General features: G+C 40.1%; 1 protein-coding gene across 4 annotated transcripts in view; it reads right to left on the reverse strand.

Moving 5' to 3' along the window:
* The window catches only part of asap1b (ArfGAP with SH3 domain, ankyrin repeat and PH domain 1b), a 78053-nt gene that overhangs the window by 48284 nt on the left and 10495 nt on the right, over nucleotides 1–19274 (reverse strand). For all 4 annotated transcript variants that reach the window (XM_042510829.2, XM_042510826.2, XM_088071957.1 and 1 more), the window contains exon 2: nucleotides 3087–3159. In XM_042510829.2, the coding sequence (XP_042366763.1) occupies nucleotides 3087–3159 (73 nt within the window). The remainder of the gene's footprint in view (nucleotides 1–3086; nucleotides 3160–19274) is intronic.

Genomic DNA, 19274 nt, shown 5'->3' on the forward strand with positions numbered 1-19274 from the left:
CTGAGGTCAGCCTCACCAACACACTCAAAGACAGTTCATCACCACCGCACCGTTTCCTGCCTGCAGCCCAAACACCCACTTACTTGCTCCGTAGGCAGAGGAAATTTGTAGTGCCCACAAGCAAGCCCAAAATACATGAACTTCACTTTATTCCTCACGCTCTTAAATTGTTTTATAAATGACTTACTTAACGCCTAGTTATTCCTCATGCTCTTAAAATGTTTAATATTGTCCTATAAATGACCTAATATTTAGGGTCTATGCTTTTAACTACATGCTTTGCTTAAAATTTGATTACTGATACACACTACAACAGCCCCCTCCACCAGTTCTCTCCGACATGCTAGATAAGGTAGGCCTAACCTAACACCTACCGTCTTTTTGCTGGGTGTTCAATTCAGACCCTATTCTTCATCTGATTTTTTTTTTTTTTTAAAGAGTACTCATTGATAATGTAACACAAATTCTTGACTGTGAAATTAGTTAAAATGCCCATAGTGTGTTTTTAGGAAGTGCTTACTAGACCTCTGTAGCCCACTGCTCATCTTTGCTTGAGACTAATTTATCTTTACAAGCCAAACACCCCAAAATCTGACTGAACTGTCTATGTTTGATTTGCATTTTAGGTAACATAGGTGCCAGGTTTTGACGGGAGACAAATTCATGGAAAAAAAAGACATAAATTTTGGTCTTTTTTAACTGTTCATGGAGAACTAAACTGTTATAGAAGTGCTAAATCTGTAGAGTACTCTTTTGAAAGAGTTGGGAAATCCAACAAGTCAGTCAAAACTGCAGAAGATTTTTGAAGCCTTTGAGGGTCTAAATCAGCTGACTTTGACTTAGCACCTAAATCCTATGACCTGGATGACTGAGAATTTTCACAGTTTACTGGTGACGCTTTGTGCAGGTCAAACAGAGCTTCATAACTCTAAAAAATGTCCAGAACTAAGCCTTACAAATGCTTTAAGATATTTTTCAAAAGAAGAATGTTAGTGAAGAAAAAGGGGCTGCAGATAAAGGAAATATTTCACTGATACACCATTCTTTGTTCTCGACAGAAACCGAGGAAAAGACACGTGGAACAAACGGGCTCGTAAATCTTCTAAGATCTCCTAGTGATGTTCATAATAACACAGATGTGGCAGAAATAGTCAACAGATCGTACAATGGAAAGTTCCTTCATCAGAGCAGCAGTACAAGCGATACAATAACAGACACATGTGACCTTCACCCGTGATTTCTGATCAGTGCTGCTCCCAGAGAGACTTTGTTTTATAAATTTTGACTATAATAAGTCATTTTTATACGCAGCAAATGTCAGCATAACAAGATGTGTGGTTCTCCAGGTCTGCAAGGCTCCGCGGGAGCCGTCAGTCAAACAGCAGCATCCATCTGTCCTTGTCGTTAAGTGAGGGATGGAGGGGGAGGGATGTTCAGACTGATGCCAAATCTGAGGAGGAGTCCTGAGAAGGAGGTCAGGTGAGACGAGCACCCTGTAGAGTTTATTCCTGCAGCAACCATTTTGAACTTTTGTCATACTGGAAACTCAAATACAGTCCAAACAGGCCTGTAGTTACCATAGAGGACAATGAGGTCACATCCTCTGTATTGGTTTGTATTTTTCTTCTTTGTGTTTTCTGTCTTTTCTGTCTTTTCATTTTTTTTACTTTATGTTATACATTCAAAAACCTACACACGGTATTATATATATATATGCCAACAAAAATTAAATATACAAAAGGATTAAGTATTTCTGTACTTCAATTTTAGTCCTAAAATCGAGGCACATTTTTATACTATTCATGGACTGCATTTTTTCACAGCAACAGATATTTCATTTATTAAAATTCAGTAAACACCTCTTTACGTACTGTACTGCAAGTTTTATAAGCTGTGGCGGGGTCCGCCATCCAGCACTAAATGCAAAATGCACAAGGGATTCACCCAAAACAGTCCAGAATATAATTCATTTCTATTTTGTAATTTTAGCACATTGTTTAAAGTTTCACAAGTATTTAGTGTTCACTCTCTATTCACCATATCAGAGCTGTTTTAAGTTACTGTTGATGCAAAGCAAACAGTAACTCCAGGTGCTGTTAATCTCTGTGAAGCACAGTTTTCACAGTGCTGTAGTTTTGACCACCGAAACCAAATCATGACCAAAACCAGAGTGCATCAATACCGAAACAAGAGCGAGACTTTGAGGGGTTCAGATCAAGACTACACCAACGAAAGTCCCACAGTGCATGACACACTTATGATAAGAAGTGGAACACACAAACTACAGGCCCTCCTCAAATTGAACTGCAAAATTCACAACAAAAAATCTAGATATGTAGTTCTGATGACAGAGATGAGTTTCAGGGGTTAAGCAAATGCCCAGAGAATTATAGCTATAACTAAATTTAGTTTTTCGAGTACTCTCTCTCTCTCTGTGTGTGTGTGTGTGTGTGTGTGTGTTGGAGGGACTCATAACCTCTGTGTTTCTAAAATCCTCGCTCCGGCCCTGAGTCGAACTACTCATTACATGCAAGATGCAAAAACATCCCATTCTTATTTCTATTTTTAGTTCACATCCAGTATTTGCTGCGCTTCAACTAGATCTTCCCAAAGTAACTATCTATTGTAACTAGTGGTTAGAGGTAAGACACTCGACTTCAGAGCTGTTCCAGTTGTTTCGAGACTTCTCATCCACAGTGAGACTAAGGTAAACTGTCTTTTCTTGCGGAGAACAAACAAACTTTTTTGTGGGACAAGCATCTGAAACTGTCAATTTACAGGGAGGAGGCTGCTCTCAGAAGTATTCAGTGGAAAATTACTGAGGATCCATGTCACAGCAACGAGAAAAACAAACTCAGGTGTTGGTTTCTGGGACAGCCTGAAAACACACACACAAAACACCATCTGTCCTACAAAAGTGTTCCAGCAAAAAATGCAATCCTCATCTTTAATAAAGATATTTAAGAAATCCTGGGCTCTTCTCTGGGGGTTTTCTCTCTCTTTTTTTTTTGGCTGGAAAGGATTGCAAGCATGTACCAAACCATCAGCTATTCAGGCCTGATAAATATAGAAACAGACAGTCTCACCTTGTCCTGAACTGTAGATGGCCTTCACTGATTTCTTCACCTTCTGCAAGGAGGTTCGGTCCTGGTCCAACGCCTGAGAAAAGAGAAGAAGAGGACGCTTTAAAAACCCTTGAATCCCTTTCATCCTATAAGAACATACCGGACAACATTCACATAAAAAGACAGCAAAGATAATTTCAATTTAATGCTACGGCACACTTGGAGAATTTAGGGCATAAGAACAATATTTGCTCAGTAATTTAAGGCATGCATACTCCATAAATCTGATGTAGACAGAGTATTCACAATACAGTGCTTGACCTGAATGTGGCATGAATCATTATTTCACTGCTGACTGTTGGAGCAAAGCCTTTGTGCTCTCCAACAGGCAAAATGAATCGTGCAGGATATCCAATTCTATAAACGGTTAGGCTATTCATTATGATAATTATTCACAATGAAACATTTAAATGCAAGAAAAATAAACAGTGCCACTGACCCATTGTTACTGCGAGCTATCTGTCTCACTTCCTCGCATGTTTTAGAGATTAATGCTCAAGAGTTCAGCAACCCAAGCGCCAGGGATTTAAAATAATGACCAATATAAACAGAAAACCACTTCAAAGACGCTGTAGATCATAACACTTGCGGTTACTCATTTAACGATGATGCATATCTAAATTTAGAGAAAATCCTGCAAAGACATTTAAGATAAAACCATGCTGGAGTTAGCCTTTATATGATTCACCCATCAACCCCCCACAAGATACAGATCCACACAAGGAAAATTCATCATCCTAAACATCACAAACATATGAGGAAAAAAGGGCCCTTATTGTTTAGCTCAGTCCTTGCCAAAGAAAATATTAACTACATCTGAAGTTACAGCACAGTCAAACACATCTTACATGCTGCATCTGTAATCTAAACACAGGTTTATTTCATTCAAGAGACAGTTTAAATGATGTTTAACTCAATTTAGCCTGACTTTTTGTGTTATTTTAATTTTAATTTGAACTTCTTTCTTTCCTGCTCTTAATGTTTGTTTGTTTTTTCTCTTATAATTTCCCACTCTTCCATTTATTTGCAGCGATTGGCCATAACATCAACATCTAGCCCCATATTGATATTCTATTTTTGGAGCTGGACTGTTGATTAGGAGTGCTGTTAATCTAAATATATCATCTGGTTATTCATTGCATCAGGCTGTCCGAGTGCAGACTCATGGCGCACTGAAAGTTCAGTGTGCTGGGTCAAAAAATTTGCTTTCACTCCCTCCGCAGCAGGTCCTCATCTCATCCAATGACCTGATCTGATCAGCTCTGATTGAATTGACTGATCAATTACAACCTTATAAATCAAACTCCATAAACTCCAAATGTAAGTTACCGCCACACATAAGCTCCCTTTACACTGCCTATTTAAGGCGGGAATATCGCACTGTTATGCTGTCTCGTCTTTCTGTATAAAAGGTATGATCATGGAATAATGGGACAGAGTCATCTTGCCACTGACTCAGCAAAGGAGGTCGCAACAGCGCCAAAACAGTGTTAATATAAAACGGACAGCCGACAGGACGGGATCATGACCGAGCTGACTATGACATTTTTTAAGGTGTGTTATGCTTTTGACGCACCAGGAGATTTAAAAAGCAGCTGATAGGAGTAACAACAAACTCAAAAAAAGATGAAAAAAGATGAAAAATGTCCACATATTAGGAAAACAAAAAGTCCGGGAGCTTCTTAACTTCCAAGCTGAGGACAAAATCAGCCGCCATATAACACAGACAGTAAATGATTGCTATTGCCATTTTTTCTCAGTTATTGTTTATAAAGTACTGCCAACACTTATGTTATATGTCACAGTAATGCCAAAACTACAGTGTTAATCGTAATGCTTGCGATGCCTCTATTGCTTCCGCAATGCCGGCATGCTGTCTAACATCACACATAGGAGAATGATGCTACTGCATCCGAATTATTCAAAAAGGAAAATTTTGGTTAAGAAATGCCTTCTTCTTATACTTTAAAGGTATTCTGCTTGCATATTCATATGCACATTATGCTGGTATCAACACTAAACTCCATTCAATTAGCCCATAATCACTATCTATCCAAAATATAAATTTAACCTAGGGACTAATCCCTGGAGTATTCAAACAAAGCACCCACTCTGTAATTACATTTCTAGTAGTTATTTATCATTCATATTTCCCTGATTATCATCTGTAATCACAGTTTGATGAAATGAAAGGAAGATGTTTATTTGTTTGGAGAATATTGGAGTTAAATGCTACAGGTGGACCCTCCTGCTCTTCCTTACAAATGGAGAATGCATCATTTTTTTAGGTCAAGCATTTATTCCTGCTGTGAGCTTAACAATCTGTTTTTTTCAGTAACAACATGAAAATCACCTGTCATGCTGAAAGCTGTCTGTCTGTGTGACATCTATTATCGTGTCATTCACTGCAGGAAAAGCTGAGATAATTGGGAGACTTGTCAAGCTCGGAAAGGTGGAGACAAGCAACACAAACACACACACACCTGAGTGACCTGTCTCCACTTAATGATTTAAAACATGAGCCAGCATTTGGTGTTTTTCACAATAATTTATTCTGACAATCATTTCATATCCAGCCCATTTTAACCAGAGTAGACTGAACCATAACTCTGCCATGCTTGCTCATAATGGATGATAAACAACAGCAAAAACACCATTACATCAAGGTCAGGCGGTTAAGAGCAGAAGCATGCACACACAACAGAGAGCTAATTAAATTTCACAACATAATTAAGCCGTCCTTGGCCTCCCCTGGACAGTTTTACATGGCTCTTCCCCAATTATGGCAGCAGTAGTTTGCCGCCGCGGGGCCCTTTCTGCCAGGGCCGAGCCCTTTGATCCCCCTGCACATGGGAACAGACTCTGCTGCCCAATACCTCCCCACACTGCCTCATTATTCAGCCCTGTATCTCTTTGGCTAAACAGTGGCTCTAACAGGCTTGTGCCAACATGAAAAGTTTATAGTATCATTATCTTGGTCCATATTGACTCTGTATGTGGTATTATCTCGATAAATACTATAATGAAAATCTTCAAATATGAAAACAGAAGGGCTTTCATAGAGCGCAGACTTTTACCAAGGCCAAACGCCTTATCTTGCAATGTTGAGGGTGCCATACACGACATTCACAACATAATTGTAGCAGCAAAGATGGCCTCGTTGCCAAAGCTTAACGCCCACTCTCCGGTTTTCCCCCAGTGACAGTGAGCTAACCCCCATTAACAGTTGTGTGCAGGCAACCCCCAACCAGACTAAATACAGTACAGTGCAAAGTGAAAAATAATTTGGGCATCTGCCCCTTGATTCAGATCTGCTCCAAAATTTAATGGGTTCTTCCCTGGCCCATGCTATACCCATGGTTGGATTAATGAACTGGCCTACTGGGCAAAGGCCCAGGGGCCCAAAGTGTCAAACTTTAAGTCAAACCTAATATTGTTTTACACCAAAAATAATGATCCCAGTCACTTCCACACAGTGAGACGTGCAAATATTAATTAATTACTGGCATCAGATTGAAACTCAGTATTGGCAGACACCCAAAGCCCAGGTGTTATATCAGTATTAAGACTGAAAAAGTTGGATTTGTGAATCCCCAATGACCTCTGTTCTTTGATAACATGAGTTTACTCTGCAAAGCAGTCAGTGTGTTTTTCAGAATTTCAGAATGAATATCTTTAGGTTTTAGTCAACACATTACATTTGAAGACGTCATCATCTGCTCTGATTAACAGTGAGAGACATATTTCATTATTTTAAAGACTAAACAATGAATAATTCAATCACGAAAACAATCAGCAGACTTCATTTCCACAAGAACCATCTTCTTATGACAGCGTCTCCAAGCAGGCTCCAGCTAAATGATTAGACATGTCGTGTTATACCGCAAAAGTCACACATTAGATCCCCATAACAGCCGACACATTTGCTAACAAGCTGCGTTTCCTCGCCTCTTTTAAACACACCACAACCCACCCTCGCCACTCAGCTCGAGTCAGTCTGCATTCAAACGCCTCCAAAGTAAAATCTGTGATTATTCAGAGGTTGTGTTGCTGTTTGCTGATTAGGATGAGGAGCACGAAACGGAGGCTGAGCAGGCAGGCTGACTTTTGTGCTGCTCGTGTTGAGAGCAGCTGGCACCGCCACCCAAGGGTCACCCATAATCTGTCTGTGTTTGTAATTAGATATTCAGCCGTAACATGAACAAGTGTTTACAAATTCTCATCCTTAGCCGTTTTTTTTTTTTTATTAAGATTTTGGTGAGACTGTCCATACACCCAAACTTTACTATGTCAAAATCTGATTTAGTAAATGTTTTATGCCGTTTGTTTTACATAGTACGACTGAGAACATTCGTTCCAAATCTAAGCAAATCATTACAGAGGATAAACGATTAAATAACTCGACATTGGCCTGCACTATCTCAGTGCTGACTGTGACTAATGTAACTTGGAGAAATGGTTTGTTAAAGCTGTTGTCTCTCTGCTTTCTAGTGGGGGAAATGAAATCAATGAAATAGCGCCGTCTTGGCACACATTCTTTGCAAACCCTTGGCAACAGGCAAGAATGCATCCAAACTCTGCTTTCCAAAAGACAGACAACTATTGAATATAGTCAAAGGATTGTTTTTATCTGCCAGGAACCAATGGCAAGCTCCAACTCAACCCAGGGGGATTAGAAAGTATGACAATGCCAAAACATCTGCGGTTGTGATGCATGTGGACGATTTATTTTGTGCGGGTTGTGAAAAAGAAGCAAAGGATAAGAGTACATTGTGTTATTCCACTGAGAAATATCTGTCTCGCAGAACCATTTGCACTGTGAAAGTCAACATGTCAGTGTCAGAACGCTTTTAAGTAGAAGTCTGTCAGAGACGGAGCCAGAGAGGTCAAGGGCCGGCTTAAAGGAGGTGAAGGGCGGCGGCAGTGTGCATGGTGCCTCAGCAAGAACAGATTTTGTAACCAGCATGAGCACCGAGTGTCGAGGTAAACTGTCCTTGAAAGTTTATAAAATGTTTGATGTAAAAGAGGAGACCGAAAAAGCATTTCATCCTGTTCAAACATATTTTTTTCAGATAAATATTCACTTATGAAAACAATCAAATGTCCATTATGACAACAACAACTGATTTCTGAGAGCGTTTGAGCGGTGTTTGGAGTATTGATGGATGTGTCATGTCGTGTTTAATCATCTTCTGGGAACATGAACACATTTCTCAGTGCACATACTCTTTTCATCTGTACTACTATGATGTGAATGTCTGCAGCCATAATTTTGGGGTCCCATTTTTATTATCATTATCTGCAACTTTTTTCTTGATGAAGCGATTGTCTATAATTACAAAAAAACACAAAATAGTGAAAAATGCCTATTTAATTTCCTAAAAGTCCAAGTAAACATATTCAAATTGCTTGATTTGTCCAATAAATAGTCTAATACTCAAAGGTATTCACTTAACTGTCATAAAATACTGAAATATATCTGTATTAGTTGATAATTTAAAGGGCCAGTTCACCCTGTAGTGCTATTTATCGAGGCTGTTTTAGTGTTGGAAATATTGTAGAGATGTCTGCCTTCGCTCCAATATCATGGAACTAGATAGCACTTAGCTTGTAGTGCTCAAGGTACCAAAAATACATTAAAATGACCAGGTTACTCAAGATAATCCACAGACCTTGTTACAAGCAGTTTAATGTACAAACTATTTTCTTTCCGCTGAACTACACCCACAAACTGTGTCAGCACACAGAAGAAAGGGTGCATCGACTCATGGGTGAGAGGCTCGTGCTCCTGAAAAGCTTGAGATGAAAATATTAAGTGTCGTCCTTCTCGGCTGAGCTGTAACATTTTTGGTGCTTGGTGAGCTAGCAGTAGATGCACGCTTCGCTCTGCACAGTGATACAGTTGGCAGGTGTAGTTTGGCAGCAAGAAAATAGTTCCTACATGAAACTGTTCACGACAAGGTCTGTGGATTGTTTTGACTAACTGGGTCGTGATTTCTGGAAAGAAACACTGCTGTTGAGATTCAAATGTTTATTTGGTACTTTGAGGCCCAAAAGCCAAGTGCCATCTAGTTCCATTATACTGAGCAGAAAATAGATGTTTCCAGCAGCTGTGGATGCACACGTCCTTCTGCAGTGATACGTTTGATATGTTAGACCTTCCTGTTACCGATATCTCCGACACTCAGCAACTCACACCAAAATAATCTCAACTGATGAAGAGCAATACAGGTATAAACATGTATTTTTGATTTTGGGTAGAACTGTCCCTTCAATGGAAAGCAGTAGTTTCTGGTATTATAGCTAACAAATGACAAGCAGTTGATCGACTATTAAAACTGTTGCAGATCATTTTTTATGCTATTTCACTAGATGTTTTAGCTCTAACATCTACAATAAATATTTGTTTACCATTTACCATTAAAAAACTAGCTTGAAGAAATGTTTACCAAGACATTTGTTGGTAAAGAAATGTAGTCCAAGTTAGCTTATTAATGCTGCTCTCACCTCATAAACAATGTTCGTCTATTTGCCACTTTTAATAATAAAAGGTATTTGTATTATTTATGGTGATATTGGCCCATTTATAACTTGCTATCAAAACCGAATGTTGTGCTATCACCAACCTCGAGCTTGAGCCCAGAGGTTTCCTTCTGGTGCATTCAGGGAAAGTGAAGCAGGTTTTGATCAGCAGCTTGAAGAGCAGTTGGCAACAACAACAACCACTTCATCAACAACAAATACCATCAAAAAAAGCTCTGCAATCAAAAAGCTGGAAGGTAGACTGATTAGGGATACAGAGTTGGGTAAAATACTCCACCCTTTCTTTAAAATCTGGCTCAAGCTTGCAGCAATAAAAAGGTGGGAAATGTAAAACAGAAGAAAATAGACCTTGTCGGTCGAAGAATCGCTTAGTTTGTTCGTCGAAAAGTGAAAAATGGACAAAAAGTTGGAGCTTCCAGCTTCTCTGATGTAAGGATGTGCTGATTTTTTCTGTTTAATGTGATTATAAATTGAATATCTTGGTATTTTGGGCTATCGGTCAAACAAAACAAGACATTAAAGACATCAACTTCCACTTTGGGAAACTCTTCAGGCATTTTCACTATTTCTGACTTTTTATAGACAAAAAAATATAGAAAAAAAAGCCTTTCTTAATTATTTCATAACTAAAACAGAAATAACCCCCAACAGGATTAAAAGATGATGAAGCATGACCCATGTGACCAGTGAGGTTAATGGGGCTGACTTCCTGATTCCCAAACAACCTCACAAACACACACAGTCATGCCCAGGAGGTCAAAGCCTCGGGGGAAATTGGCGGTTGAAGTGACTGGGCATGACTGACTGGAGGCTGTCTCAGCTTCACGCTTCCTGCCCGCGGCCTTATCCTCCCTCAGCAGCCCTGCCGTTTCCCCTGCAGCCGTCCTTTGACAGGAAGCAGGAAGCGGCCAGGCTTGTCAGTGTCCTGTCCCGGGTCGTCAGCACTCCGTCTAATGACACCAAACTGCTCTCTGCTGACAGCTGAGGAATAAAAACAACACTCTCTGGCTGTCTGGGAAAATGTTTTTGTGATGTGCTCTTGAGATTCCTGCTCTGTCACTTTCATGGCATGTTAGTCGTCTTTCTCGTTTCCTCCCTGAACTCATCCTCCTTGAACATCATTTCTTCTCCGCCACCTTGGCATTTGGCATCGCACCGGCAGGGCAGCTGTGCGGTTACCAAGGAGACGTGGTCTGGCCGTCTCACGCGTCGGCTCGACATTCTTCGCCGTGGAGATTGTGGGAAGCAGCTCTGACTAACTGGCCTGCTCTGTGTTTGTCAGCAGCACACTGGGACTCGACTGTGCCACTGTGGCAGATCTGACTCTTCACCCAGCAAAGACTGGACACCAGAGCTCTCAGATTTGCTAATATGCTAATTATTTCCTAGAAGAAGAAAACAGGAAGGGGCACAGTTATCAAAGGACTTCCCTGGAGCCAGACTACAGGGCTAAAAACATCTGCTGTGGCGTTTTTTAGAGGGAAAGTGACTGACCTGATCATTATTTTGCAATTCTCCACACCAATGGGTTTTATCTCTACTTCCTTTTTCACAATTGTATTCTCATTTCCTTTTCTGTCTCACAATTATACAAAAGCTACTATGAAAAATACACAAAACAATCGAAGATAAATATTACAGCAATGAAACTAGATTGTAAATAGGTCTAAATGAAAAGGTCACAGAAGAAATCAGTGTGTCTGTCAGGTCATTATGTCTGTCTGTCTGTCTGTCCGTCCGTCCGTCTGTTGAGTCTATGTGGCATGACTCAAGCAGGAAGGGTGGGGAGCTGCTTTCATTGGCAGGAAACAAATGCACATCCCTTTCTCTGGGCCTGCAGCCGGAGAGGCCTTCAGCTCTCCAAGAGGAATGGGAAAAATGAGAGGATGTAACATTTCCAAAAGCAGCTGAGGTCAGATGGCCTATTTCTCACACACACACACACACACACAGTACCGAAAGAAAGCGATCGATTGTCGGTGGTTTTGGTTAAGAGGTGTATCAGGATGACCACATGACTGATGTAGTGCATCTGAAATGAGAAGTGAGACGACATCTTTTTCAGGGTTGTTGAAGATAATGAGGATCTCAAATACTGATCAACACGTAGTAATGGACAGAAGTTTAAAAGCCAAGATATTTTTTTCTCTTTACACTCAAAAAGAACATAATATTTCTACTTGATCAATAGGAATAATTAAGTAATCACTTGGCCACATGCAGATACCTCACTTGCAGCATTGCAACATAAGACAAAACAGAAAATGAAATTGCAGTTCTAAAAGGGTCAGACCAGTGGTTTTGCATGTTTTAACCCCTTAATATGATTTAGAAACAATTCCTACTTTTCAGGGAAGTCTTTAGTGTAAAAAAGTAAAGAGAGACTTGATATACTGCTTGATATACTGTGGGTGATACATCAAAGTGAACAATGAATCGTATTTGTGTTATGTTTTTGCCAAATTACTTGGCTTGGTTGGCAAATAGCACCATTAAAACACAAGTAACTGCCAAGCTCACATTATCCTTTATCATACCATTCATGCTTGGTTTTTCACTCAGGCGTTAACGTGATATATGGTACACTAATGATGAATCAGTAAGACTAGAAGTCTAAAGGCATGCTCACTTCTCTATGCTGCCAAGGTCAGCGAGCGAGGAATTGCAATTCATCCTAAGGGGACCATGAATGTCTAAACCGAATTTAACAGTTATTCATCCAATAGCTGAGTTGGTTGAGATATTTCAGTCTGCTTTAAAAGTAGTAAACTGACTGACAGGCCAACAGCTAGCACCTAGTAATTACAAATTTGTGTCTGTAACCAAATTATAGCAAATCTAGTTAGCTTTGTTTGCACATCGGTAATCAAATATTTTAAAGAATCATCTGCAGCGTAATATATGCCATCACTTACTATAACATTCAGTGTTTGATCTGCACAGGTTTTAAAATGACACTGCTTGGGGCGGCTGTGGCTCAGGAGTTAGAGCGGGTCGTCCACTAATCAGAAGGTGGTTTGATCCCCAGCTCCCCCAGTCCACATGTTGAAGTGTCTTAGGCAGGATACCGGATACCCAAAACTGCTACCAATGGCTGTTCAGTTGGTGTGTGTTTCAAAATGGAGCAGCAGGTGACACCTTGTAAGGAAGCCTCTTCCACCAGTGTGTGAATGGGTATATAAATGGGTGAATGTGACTTATGGAAAGCACTTTGAGTGGTCAAACAACTAGAAAAGCGCTCTCCAAATGCAGGCCCATTTACCATCCACTCCATGGATGCATTATATCAAGTGTAACATTAGCCCTGGCCTCATTTGAACCCATTCTCCGATTTAACAATGCATGTTCAGACTTCATTTTTTCATTTTGCATATTTGGCCTTAACGCTCAGCCTTCTTTGTTAGATTTTCCAGCAGCACAGCTCGTCGATGCGTCGCCTTTTTGCAGCCAACTCTCAATTCCCATTTATGGCAACCTCCCATTAACACTTTAATGTCCCAAAAGGAAGTCCAAACCACAATGAAATTTCACCAGTCTCTGTGCTCGACTGGTTGGCCATGTGATAACATTGTCATTATAAAAGGGTGATGACGTTTACTGTGGTGATGAAACAAACTCAAGGAAATAAGACTCTATAAGCTGAGTCACTGGCAGTTTATGTTGGATATCTGCTCTAATTAGCTTGTATCTATTGAATAAATCTTGATCTGCTAATGTTATTGGCCACTAAGAGAAGTCAATACATGTTAGAGATTTCTCTATTATGTATCGCTGCTATTAGTGCTATTAGCATCCAGCTCTACTGTCAGAGAGAGAAATGAGCTGCTCAGCTGCTTCCTGTGGTGAGTCTAGTGAGGCCACACGGTGGATAAAGCCAACTTGCTGAGCTGTGAGGATGCCGGCTCTCTGCTGCAGATCTCACAAGAACTGACACGCATGCGTGCGGCCGACGAAAAGTCAAGCCGAGCATGCAGCAGTGTTACATTCACACTTCATTTGGCAGCTTCCCTCTGCGATGCTTGCTCTCTCGCTCAGCCCACTGCTTGTTTCGAGCAATGTGCATGTTTTCACAATCGCACCCACGCACTGCTGCATTACACTGCATTTACCTCACATCAAACAGGCTCTATACCTTTATGTGTATTGTGTTTACCAGTCAGGGACTCATTATTCATGTGAAGCAGCTGCTATTATCGGCCTTAAACAGGAGAATAGTGGCAGAAACTCACAGCTGATGATTCAAAAATGACATCTTGCATCCTTTATCTTATAGTGTTTGATATCAGTGAGAAAACAAACAGCAGCAGAGCAAAGAGGTCGTTTCCTTAAAAATATAAACCTCTTAACTTACAAACTATAACAAACTGCTGGGCTGCTACCGTCGATAACTGATTCACCTGCAGATAATTTTCTCAGTTTGGATAAGAAATGCAGCACATCGCCACAACTGAGGAGCTGCAACTAGGAAATGTATGAAGTGTCACTTAACACGATCAGTTTATCAAAATGAACGCCTGTTAACTTCCTGTCCATGGACTAAACAATTACAAAAAAAAAAGTTTTTAGATCGAATGACAAATGAGCGTCTGTCAGTTTTCTTTGCTTCTTTGTTGGGGTTACATTTTTTTTTATTTTATGTTTAAAACGTGGCTTTAATGAAAAATGATCTTGTTTGGTAACTGCTGTTAGTAAGGTCAACAATGAATCTTAAGCTAATGAAGATGAGAAGTTAACATCTACAGTTCATCAGCTGTGAAGGTTCATGTTAAACAACTGAAACCTCCAGAAGAGCTAAGTAAACATCGAGGACGTCGAGAATGAACTTTGAAGCTCATATAAGGCCGCTTTGTCAGTCTTGAAATCTTTTTCACAAATGTGTGAATGCAAAAATGGGTTTCTTATCAGAAGCAACATCAATAATCGTTTTTTTTTTCAGGTGAGGTAGTTTCACGTTTTTGAGGTTTGTGGGTAAAGAAACTTCCTTATGGTTCTGGTTTTGAACTCATAGTTAAAAGGAAAGTGTCAAAAATATGAGAGAGAGACAGGAAACACTGAATGCATCTGTATTTCCAAAGACTGGATAAACCTTCTTGGTATGATACTTGAAGGTGTTGATACCTAGACTTTTTAAAATGCAAAAGACACACTGGTTGCAGTTGCTCGGTTGAGAATTTTTGTTGGTTTTCTTAGTCCTTAGTACAATGTAAGACTAAATATCTTTGGGTGTATGCTTGTTGGTTAAGTTGGGCTTTGGTCAGCAGGTTTTTCTGGCACATTATGGACCAAAATATTAAACAATCAATTGAGAAAATAATGGTGGGATACATTTATAATGAAAATTATCCCTCTGTGCGGTCATAAACTACTGAGTGAAGCTTGTGCAGAGATTTTTTTGTATGTTGTAAGGTTGTTAATCAGTAACAATGAGAAAACATTTGTCCTATTATATAGACAATACTTAAATACTTGGAATGTTCGCGTATCGATCATTCATAACACGGTACTACAATACTACACTGGAAGAGCTGGCAAAAGACCAAGACTAACAAACCAGCGCTGTCTAGGTCAACCAAAGACACTAAAACAAACTACCACTAATCTTTCACTTATCATTGATCTGCTGATAAGCCTTCCAGCTCCGCTTCCGACCAACCAGCCGCCCGCGTTGTGAATCTTAAGGGCACGCCGCCAAAGAATGTGCTCCCTTGATAAACATGCACAATCAGAAGAAACATTATTTTTTTAGCCTCTGAGTAACGTTCCTGCACAACCGCTGGGTCATGAGTCCTTGGCCAAAGTCACAGTCTGCAGAGCACTTTACAGCATTCCTTGAAGTTTTTCTGCAGACAAGTCTCAAATTTCACACTTTATGGGACTCTGCCGGGCGAGACACCGGCTATTTCAAAACCACAGGTGTATCCACTCCCACAGGCCATTTGGATGTTCAGATATTTTGAGCAACTGGACGCACAGAGGAACAGAAATACGCCTTTACCGTGACGTCCAACACAAGCTTTAACCAATCCTAAAGCACATTTCCACTTGGATTTCCCCCATCTGAAGTCTTTCAGAGAGTCGTGACAGGGGCTTTGACGGCTGCTGTCATGATGTGGAAAAGGAAGTGATGTAACACTTTTCACCGATGTTAAATGGTATTAAGAAAAGATGTAAACAACTTAACTTGAGGAACTGTCAGTGCCTTTCCTCTTGGCTAGAAAGCATTTGGCTGTTCTGGGAAAGGTAGTATTCAAATTGACATTGAAAAGCAGCATCAATTGTTTAGCTGCTGTACACACACACACACAAATGCACACACACAGACACGGTCCAGGGCCAAACACCATCAAAGCTCACAGACAGAGATGCACTGTTTACCCCTCAGGCCACAACACGACAGCCAGTTGTCACAGGACAACACTGTCCCCTGGTTCTGCAGGGCTGTCCTTCAGGACAACAATGTCAGCACTGCGTTGATACAATCATAGAAAAAGAAAGATGAAGAGCAACTAAAGATGAGCAGAGGAGGATGAAGAGGATCTGTGGGTGTTTTGTTGCGACTAAAATACAAACTTTTAACCAAAAAAAGGAAAAAAAACCTTGTTGTTGTTGTTGAGATCTCTTCGGACCAGCTGAATGTTACAGTCAAAAGTAAAAATCATATTTTTAACTGTGTTTTCTTTGCAATGAGAATGTCACAGTATACAAAGAGTATTTAATCTAAACTACAGTAAAGATGGATGATGGTCACTAAGGAACAAGACTAAAAGTCAACAGCTCTGTGAGGCACAATGGTGCTTTCAGCTAAATGCTAACATCAGCAGGATAATATGCTGATGTTTAGCAGATATAATGTTTGCCATGTTCAGCCTTAGTTCAGAGTGTTAGCATGCTAACATTTTCTACTTGTATGTACAGAGCAGCAATGGAGGACTCACACACACACACACACACACACACACACACACACACACACACACACACACACACACACACACACACACAGAACAAACAGATTGCAAATACAGTCTGGATTTTCAAATGCTTCTTTTACATCTAATGGCTGTACAGACAGTGAAGAAATGTGCACAAGTGCAAACATTTCGTTCGTTTTCACACCTCGATTGCTGCACTAGACTTTCTCCCTGACTACCCGACCAGAGAAGAAGACTAACAAAGAGCAGTTTTTTTAAGGCTCAGCTCAAAACCTCTGAACCACTACTTTTGTATACCACATAGCTCACAGGCAAGTGTGAAAGGCATGTTCTCTTTTTTAAAAAATGCCAAAATGACACCATTTATCATAGCCAGAAACTGTAAAAACAGAAATTTTAGTCAGATTTTTAAACTTACAAGTGTCTTTCTACACATAATGTGCAGCGAACACTTCTGTAAGAAAACAACCCACTCTAAGCTTAAAATTATAATACTTCAGGGCACCCAGTAGCTAAGTAGGTAGAGCGGGCACCCCATGCACAGAGGCTACGTTCGTGCTGCATCTGTAGGTTCGATTCCGACCTCGGCCCTTTGCTGCATGTCATCCCCTCCCCTTTCACACTTAAGCTGTACTATCTTCAATAGAGGCAAAAGCCAGAAAAAAACTTTAAAATCAGCATCAGCATATTTCATTGAAATGCATTCTCCCTTTCTATTTACAATTTCACCAAAAATAAACCCACTGCATGTAAACATAAAATTCTGCACTCCTCAGCGCAACTGTGAAGCCCTCAATGACTCATCTGAGACCAACAGTCATGTGACAAGAATGAATGCAACACAAACTGCAGGCTGCTTACAAGGACTGGACCGGAAAGGCCAAGAGAGATGTAAGTGAAGGTAAGTTCAATATCTATAGCACAGGGGCCCTGCATTTTTTTAATGTTGGTAACATTTGTGGGCGCATGAAAAAAAATTTCATGTATAGATTCAATTTTTCCAATTTCTGAAAAATAAATTATCAGAGAAATTCACTGGTTCATGGGATTATTACGGTGTTTTACTGCCCAAAAGATATTTTTGAGCTCTCTCTACTTCTTGCCATTGTTGTGCTATCTGCATATAGGTGCAGAACTTATATATTACATCGAAAAGAAAATGCTACAGTAGCAAAAGACGTTTAAAAAAAGCTTGGAGTTCACAGAATTAAACCCAAAGTACAGCCAAAGCTGATGGTAATGTCATTAGTTTTGCAGGTATTTGAAGTATTGGACAAACTGAAGATTTGAACCAGTGATGGTGCCAGATGAAAAGTTGAAGATCATCAAAGTCAACAGGATTCACTGGAAATCCTAAATGTTTGTGCAAAATTTCAATCAACTAATAGTCGTTGAGATATTTTAATCAGAACAAAAGTGGTGGGAAACAAATAATCGATCGTTATAGCCCAAGTCAGTAACCTTCACTTAAAGCAAACATACTTGTTTAAGACATTATTTCTGTAATGGTCATTGTGTCACTCTTGGTAGCTGCACTGATGACACACTGGAGATTAAAATGGCTGTCGATGGAGAAAGACTTACACTATCTCTCCGTGTGAGGAAGCCTGCAGACAGATGTGAACACTGACCCACTCTTCCTCGCCTAAATCTGGGGTAGAGCAGGGGGATCAGAGTGCCGGGGCAGAGTCTGGTCCGGGGCTAATCCGCTGCCGGCTAATAGCCCTTGATGATATACGCCGTGCAGCTGTGGCAGGGAGGTAGGCCAACAGCTGTGGCCCACAGACCGATTATCAGATTTCAGCCACAGACGGCAAACAAGCCGACAAACAAGCAACACAACAGAGTCTCACCTCCTGCTGTGGGAGACAGAACAAATTAGAAAATATCCCGGAGGTTTGTTTGTATTTAGAGAGGGAGATTTAAAGGAACACCCCCCCTTCTTTAGATGCTCTTTTATTATAATAACTAACAAATCAGCATTGTACTGTAGCCGTCACTAATGCTTTTATATTGTCACACTGTTTAGACTGTAATTATGAGCAGCTGAGGGGTTAAAATTGTTCATGTTAGACTCCTCAGTGATATTCCCAGTTAGAAATTTTGTGAATTTACAACAGCTACAATACTGCCTCTGAGTTAACATGTCAAACTGGTGGCAAAATGGCAGCAAAGCCACCATTGCTGGCAGTCACATTAAGACTAAAAAAATGTATTAAATCAGAGATAATCTGTTTATTTGTAATGAATTTCACTGACACAAAGAGGTGACTAATTTAGCCTTAATTTACATTTATGTGATTGACATAAATATGGCTAGGGGTTACCAGGTATTTAATAAAATACAGCAAGAGGGTCATTACTGCAAAATTTACCCTGGACAGTGTGATGCATGACACGGCTACTAAAAAAAACAGTACTTTGACATAATATATTGATTCAAAAAAAGGATATTATTGCTTCTGCTAAGCGTCAATGATCAGAACTCAGACCGCACGTAATCAATTTCAATTGAACAAAGCCATTTAATAAATTTAAAGAGATTTTCCAGTTTTTTACATTCTGACGGTATAATGCAAATGAAGTGTTAAGCCAGAATCCTGCAGTCCGGACCAAACCGCAGGGTTTCCTACACATTCATTTATTTGTGGCAGCCCGCCACGCTTAAAACATC

The sequence above is a fragment of the Plectropomus leopardus genome, chromosome 21 (genome assembly GCF_026936395.1).
Source record: "Plectropomus leopardus strain MGB_pleo_1.0 chromosome 21, ASM2693639v1, whole genome shotgun sequence".
Lineage (NCBI taxonomy): Eukaryota > Metazoa > Chordata > Actinopteri > Perciformes > Serranidae > Plectropomus > Plectropomus leopardus.